General features: G+C 40.9%; 1 protein-coding gene across 1 annotated transcript; it reads left to right on the plus strand.

The window, feature by feature from the left end:
- Positions 1-534: 534 nt before the first annotated feature.
- On the plus strand, positions 535-3192 carry rpl34 (ribosomal protein L34). Its single transcript, XM_072686851.1, has 4 exons — positions 535-641; positions 828-927; positions 1959-2062; positions 3071-3192. Exons 1-4 carry the CDS (start codon positions 577-579, stop codon positions 3153-3155), a joined length of 354 nt encoding a protein of 117 aa, XP_072542952.1. The 5' UTR covers positions 535-576; the 3' UTR covers positions 3156-3192.
- Positions 3193-7238: the final 4046 nt, after the last annotated feature.

A 7238-nucleotide genomic window follows, 5' to 3' on the forward strand; every position in this document is an offset into this window, starting at 1 on the left:
AGTTTTAGCTCGACATTTTAATTTTACAGAAACTTTTATTATTAACAACAAAATGCAGCACTTCCGCTGTCGAAGAGTTTTCAACTTTCACCCGAGACTCGGCCCTTCCTCTTCCGTCTCGGTGAAATCAGGTATGGCTGTTTGAGCGCTCTGTCTTGAAAGAAACGAAATGTTATCGTTTACAATCTTCTGATTTGGCAAGTATTTCACAAGCAGTTTTCATCTGGATGAGTTATCTAGAGTCTAACGAGCTGAACCCGAGTGATATTGGGTCAAATATCCTCCCGAGCGTCTCTGTATATAATTATACTTGAGCGCTAGCGGGAATGTGAGCTAGTTAGCCAAAGCCGGCCTAGCCATAATGAATATATCAATGCTCTGATTTCGAATAAAGCTGGAAATAAAGATGCCATAATCACAAATAAATTGATGTTATTTAAATTGATGCTAATTTGAATGTAAGGCTGATGTTTTGTCAATGAAAATGAGTCTTTGCACTCAAGCCGTCCACAGTCAGGGCTTTACCGACTCGAGTACTCTAGTAGTAAATCTTTACATGTGGTTTCTCAGGTCAAGATGATCCAGCGCCTGACATACCGCCGTAGGTTATCCTACAACACCACGTCCAACAAGACCAGGCTGTAAGTATTGCCCCTCAACGTTGCTTGTGGCCGCAGTGCCGGTTATATCCCATCGTTGTTTGTAGTGGGAAAGCTCTCAGCTGTCATGTTCACACGTTTATAACGTTGTTCTCTAGTTAGCAGCATTGGTAGAGTTGTTAGAAGTTGTTAACAGGACACTGCTTTCTCCTCCTTCCCTACTTTTAGGTCCCGAACTCCAGGTAACCGTGTTGTGTATCTTTACACTAAGAAGTCTGGCAAGGTTCCCAAGTCAGCATGTGGAATCTGCCCTGGTAGACTGCGCGGAGTAAGTACCACTTCTGCAGAAGCTGATATTTGTTGCATAAATTACATCATTTGCAGTAAAGTAGTAGCAGGTTGGCTATTGCAAAATACATGGTTAGTCCATCTCACTGTCAGATTTGATAAGTTAGATGTCCTCCCTTATGTTGATCTTACTGACACCAATGAAGCCAATCAGATCAATAACGTACTCTGAACAACTTCATGAATATGGGCCCTTGGTCTAGTCCATGATGGACCTTATAGTTAGCTGATGATCAGAGTCAAGTGTGTTGGGATGGAGGATTAGGAGACGATGGCCTAAGCTAATGGGAAATGTTGACACCTAGTATTTCTGTGTTTGGTGATGAGATTTGTACGAGTATGCTAGAGATTGGTGGAACCTCAGAAAATGTCCAGTATGTAAACAAACTTGGAAAGATTGGCTGGTATTTGGATAAACCAAAAGAATGACATTTGAATGTCCTAAAAGCTCATTTTTAGCTATGGTAGATGTTTTTAATTGGCAAGCTGTACAAAGTTTTGGAAACCGAAAGATGTAAAAGTACTTGCTTGGTGAGGTCCAGCGGGGGCAATTATTTTTATTCCTACAAATTGAGATTTCTGATGTACCTTGCATATAAGGTGCTTTGGTAGCGAGCTTTACAAAATATGCCTTTCAGGGGTTTGTCAGTAACTCGCTAAGGAAGCACTGATGTGCCCATAAAGCAATTTGAGCTGTTATAAAACATCTGTTAATTTAACTAGTTGTATAACCTATTGGATACTTTTTGGGGTTTGAGTTGCAGTGGCACAGTAATGGACGTGCCTCATACTTTTGATAAAGCAGTGTTTTTGTTGCTTGAAGTTTATTTAAAAAGCTGTCGTTTCCGATCTGAGACCTGTGGTCTTTTTAAAATATTTAAATCTAAAATTGAAGCTGTGCTTTGCTTTCTCTTGTTGATAAATATTTGAAGAACAAAGTGGTGGTAGACTAGACGGACTTCCACTTTTGCCTGTTCATGCGCTATTTCCTAATGTTTCTTTCCATTTTAGATGTGCGCTGTGAGGCCCCAGGTCCTGATGAGGCTCTCAAAGACTAAGAAGCATGTGAGCAGAGCCTATGGTGGTTCCATGTGCGCCAAGTGTGTGCGTGACAGGTAAGGGTTTTGAATACAGATTAGAGGTGACTGAACTGATTTGGGTGAATTGGTGTTATGGAGCTTGTATGCAAAGACTGTTTGCCCCGGGGGGGTTGGGGGGTTACAAAGCAGAATTCCCAAGGGAAGCTGAAGCTGAAGATGTAGGTGAAGGTTTTCCAATAGGAAGTAAGAACTGTGGCTCAAAGCCAGCATCCAAGTTGGGCTGTATTAGCGTTGCACAAGAATGCAACATTTGTTTGCAAAATGAATAACATGTAGATGTCACAAACATTCTGCTCTTCTGGAGTTTGATGAGTGTACATCTGTGTTTATCTGCCCACTTCACTGACATACTGCTCTGTGGGCAAGGAGGCTTGTATTTTATGCCACAGTTTTTCTGGAATATGTAGTCTTGTTTACAAGGAGTTCCATTTGTTAGATTTTGCACAGATTTGGAGGGAAAGCCATTTGTCAGACTAATTATTCTAGCACCTGTAGAAAGGTCCTGTTTTTAATGTTTATGGTTAATATGTTAATGCCTTTAAGAGACTGTAGAATCGAGAAAGGGAGATATTGCTTTCTGGTTACTCCTACAAGTACTATTAAGACACTTGGGTCTACTCACACGTGAATGATGAGAACCTCAGCTGGGCTAATTAAGAAAGGAACATAAAGGTGCTTTAAATACATCAAGAAATACACTGAATTGCTGATATGGAACTGAATATTTACTGTAGTACAGTGCTTGACCAGCTTGTTCTCAGCAAGTAATAACATCAGCATGGTCAATTGTTAGTGATTTTGGTGTGGTTAATGGAGGACAGTTTGTTTGATCAGTACTGTAGTTGTGCTCATGTAGGTTTGTAACACTTGAATATGGGTAAGAACTTTCTGCACAGAAATGCTGCATTGCATGAAGGCTGATGGAGGTTACTGAAACAAAGCTGTAGGGGTGGATGTGAAATGAAATGTTGAGGGGGGCAATGTAACTGATTACTTTTTTTTTTTTTTTCTCTCACCCTCTAGGATCAAGCGTGCTTTCCTTATTGAGGAGCAGAAGATCGTTGTCAAAGTACTCAAAGCACAGGCACAGAGTCAGAAATCTAAGTAAATGTGTTTGTACTTCAAAATAAAAGTTTCTGGAACAACCATGTCTTCGGATGCTCTCTGGAATATGAAGTCATGAAATCAGTAACGCATGCAGTGTACTGTTAATCTTATTAAAGGGTCCAAGGTCAGAGAGGCTTATTTGACTGCTGTATTGACTACCTGCATTTGCTTTAGTTCAGGCATGCAATGAGAAGCTCACAACAACTCCGTTACTCACTAAACAATACAAGCTATGGCATTTAGAGATGCCATGGAAGGTTATTTCACCAAATACTTGGTAAGTTACCTGTTCTCCATCTGTAAGCATTTATCCAAGAGGTCATTCAATACACTTAACTGCATGTAAACTGTAGGGGGTGTACCACAGAAGTACACATGGTGGAAGTACATATACTTTAGTAAAAGTACAAATGCTCCAGTTTGTTTAAATACAAGTACAAGCTCCAAAATGTGGGTAGTGAGAAAAAAAGTGAAGCTTTATTTGAAATGCAAAAACTTTTTTTCTTGGCAACATCTGCTAAATCAACCTTCTGCTTTTTGTACAGTACAAACTAAATGATAGACTGTTCCACTGAAGTAAATAAATCTGAATCCGCTCCTCCTCGAACCGAACAGCGCAGCCTCCGATACTCACCTGACACTAACTGCGGATCTGACCGGACAGGTGGACAGTTATCTGGGCTACATAAAGAGGGTGGCATACGAACAGGTTTTGCTGGGTTTTTAACTGCTATAACAGAAGTCTGTCAGAGGCAGGTGCGGTTCATCACATTTAAATAGTTTTAAGAATCGTCTTCAATTTTCCTAAATTGTCATGTCGCTCCACTGCTGCGCTTTCTTCACTGGCTTCCTGTAGCTGCTGCCCACATCAGATTCAGAACCCTGATTCTGGCCTACAAAGCCCAGAACGGATCAGCCCCTCCATACTTGATGGCAATGGTCAAAAGCCGATCCGCACCTAGAGCCCTTTGAGCTTCAAGTATGTCTTGGCTCGACCCGCCATCCCTCAAAATCCGTGGAAGACAAGCGTCCAGGCTCTTTTCTGTCCTGCACTAAAGTGCTGTAACAAGCTTCCCCTGGGTGTCCAAACAGCAGAGCCCCTCACTGTCTTCAAACACCGACTTAAGACCCACCTCTTCAGAGAATAGCAGAGTGGTCACCTTACTGACTTGTATTTAGTAGTGTCTAAACTTAGAGGTGTCTTTGAATTTTAGTCTATTCAAACTAGCTGAGGTTTTTCTTAAGTAAATAGCAAAGCACTTTAAGTTGCTCTAGATAAGAGTGTCTGCTAAATGCCTTAAATGTAAGAACATCCTGGAAATGACTTACATTTCCATTAGATTACAGAAGAGGAGGTCAGCTTGGTTTGGTTTTCCATACAAATCCACTCTAATCTCATGATTATCTGATCAGAAACTGCAGGATTAAAAAAAAAAGTGTTTTGAACATGTAGAGTAGATGTATGAAGAAATTTGAAGTGACAGACATACTCAAGTGAAGTACCTTCCAGCTCTGGTTTACTGCTACAAACTGCAGTATAGACCTCAGAGTTCAGTCAAAACCCACACCACCACACCCAAACGCATCAAGTTAAGCTTCCAGTTCCACATTTATTTGACCGATAGTGAGGTTAGTTTGTTCGACCTAGTGCTGTATTGTCCCTCTGCTGTAGATTTGTAAAGTTTACATTTGTTTGCATGCTGGAGCAGTTTCCACACACTAACCCTACAACTACCAAACCAGGCTGACACACCGCCCTCATCCGAGCCGCCATGGTTTGGATGTGAAAAGGTCAGAATGTCAGACAGTTATCAACAAATGAGAGGTCTTTCTTCAATTAAAAATATGATTATTATTATTATTATTATTATTATATACACACGACTGGAAAGAGGCAAAAAATACTACAACTTTTTAGTCCAAATATTTTTCGTTGAAATTGCCTTATGAGGTATATTTGACAGCAACAAGGATAGTATTGCTATTTTTTTTTTTCTTTAAGTAAAGACACTTGTGGTGATTCAATCAGACATCTCCTGGTGAACATCAGCCACTGTAGACATTCAGAATGCAGAGCTTGGTTTTCTGATACCAGTCACCCAGCATGTACATAGTGAACCAACTACCAGACCTAACTTCTGGATTACCTGAAGCTGCTGGTCTGCATTTACATGGTTTTTACACTGTTGTCACTTGACTCACTTATCTGATAGAGTGCATGAGCAGTAGGAGTGCAGGTATGGATAGGTGGAGAGGAAGGTTCTGGTATGGGGCCAGTGCTTCAGACGACAGTGCTTTGAGAGTCAGTCTGAATGGCTGAAAGTCCTGCAGTGGCGACACAGCTTCAAGATTTACCTGAAGAAAATAGGAAATACTTGACAGAGCAGAAAGTCAACATGATCAAAGCCATTCAATTGTAAAACCGGCTCTATAAGCAAACAGCTGTCATGTCAAATACACCAAAACAAGAACATCACATCAGGACATCCAATTCAGTACCAATCATACTCGGCATTCACGCAATGACAACCAACAGCCGAACACAACACACACACACACACACAGTATTTTGAAAAATAAATACCAAAAAAAATTCATCAAATACGTTCATGCGTGATGGACGAAGATCAACAGGCTGTGTTCCTCACGTGTTCAGATCAGCGCTGAGAATACCATTTATGAACCGACTCGTGAACCGACTCACGAACCGATATTCTGAAAACTCTGCTCCTTCCTCCTGTTTGAGAACAGGCATGTCTTCAGTAGACGGCGAGACTGGTCTCTTCATCTGAAAATGGATCAAATGGATTCGTGCCACTTCAGCGTTAGCCAGATTATATTAGATCACTCCACTGAGACACCCCTCCTAAACAAGGCGTTAACCAGTTACCAGTTAGCGCTGCGCAGCTGGACCACCATCCTCCACTAGCTCTTCCTCTGCCCGAGCTCTTAAAAAAGCCCTCCTTTTATGCCTTTCTTTCATCCTCGAAGAAAAAAGGTTATGCTACTACTAATAATAATAATCAACACCGTTACCGTAAGTGGGTCACGTGACCATGTTGGGACTCTATTTCGTTGCACCTTTAAACGTTTATTTATCACCGACTCCAAACATCTAAGATAGGTCCATGACTCCGAACAGCCCCAGCAGCGTCTGGCCGCGACTCTCAGCTGCCACCTTTGGGTCGAGGGGTGTTTTTAGGCGGTGTGTGTAAAGCTGGAGAGAGTTCAGGGTTCAGCTCCACACTAAACAGAGTGCCCATATTTTAGTTTATTGAAAAAGGCGGACCTGGGGACACACAGGCGACCGTGGTTGGGAAGTTGTGGCCGGGGAGCTTCAGGTGGTCCTGAACTGTGGCAGTGTGTGTTTGTGGGAGGGCGGGAGTGAGTTGCTAAATACTTTAAAAACTTTGTAACGGTGTTAACATAAATATACATGAACTTATTTACCAAGAGTAATAAAAAGTGTAGATGGCCAAAAATCTCATTTCTTTTCAACTTATCTTTCTTACACGTAAAATATTTTTAAAATGAAGTTTTACCTGTTTTATTATTCTTAAAAAAATAATAATAATAATTATCGATACATGAATAAAATAAAGATGCACATAGACTAGTCTTGGTGGCCAGACAGCTGGCCTTAAATAAACACGATATTTTGTATAATTTAGAAATTCTGACCGGACGCTTATTTACGTTCCCCAAAAAAATTACAAATAAAAAAATTAAAAATCTTATCACAAAAATGATAAAGGCCAGTTGTCTGCTCTTGCTTACTCACGCCCATAAATTCTATACAAAGTACATCTGAATTTGTAGAGGTGGTCAGTGAAAGCTAAGTTTAGCTGCAGCGCCCCCTTGTGCTTCCTCGGTGCAGCTACTGAATGATACGTTTAATTCATGCTGTTCAAGACTGCTGTTTTATCGCATCTGGTTTAGCTGCCAATCTTGTTATTAAACCCAGCCAATCAACAAACAGGGGGTATCAATTATTAGTATAGAAAGATAATCATTGGTGGATGTGTGTGAGTGGGTGGCACATATATAAATCTTATTATAACAAAAACAAACAGCCAATCAGAGG

The sequence above is a fragment of the Salminus brasiliensis genome, chromosome 9 (assembly GCF_030463535.1).
Source record: "Salminus brasiliensis chromosome 9, fSalBra1.hap2, whole genome shotgun sequence".
Lineage (NCBI taxonomy): Eukaryota > Metazoa > Chordata > Actinopteri > Characiformes > Bryconidae > Salminus > Salminus brasiliensis.

Coding starts and splice junctions, on each gene's coding strand:
- rpl34 (XM_072686851.1), top strand. CDS start 577: ATGATCCAGCGCCTGACATACCGCCGTAGGTTATCCTACAACACCACG. Junction 642..827: donor ACGTCCAACAAGACCAGGCT/GTAAGTATTGCC, acceptor CCCTACTTTTAG/GTCCCGAACTCCAGGTAACC. Junction 928..1,958: donor GCCCTGGTAGACTGCGCGGA/GTAAGTACCACT, acceptor TTTCCATTTTAG/ATGTGCGCTGTGAGGCCCCA.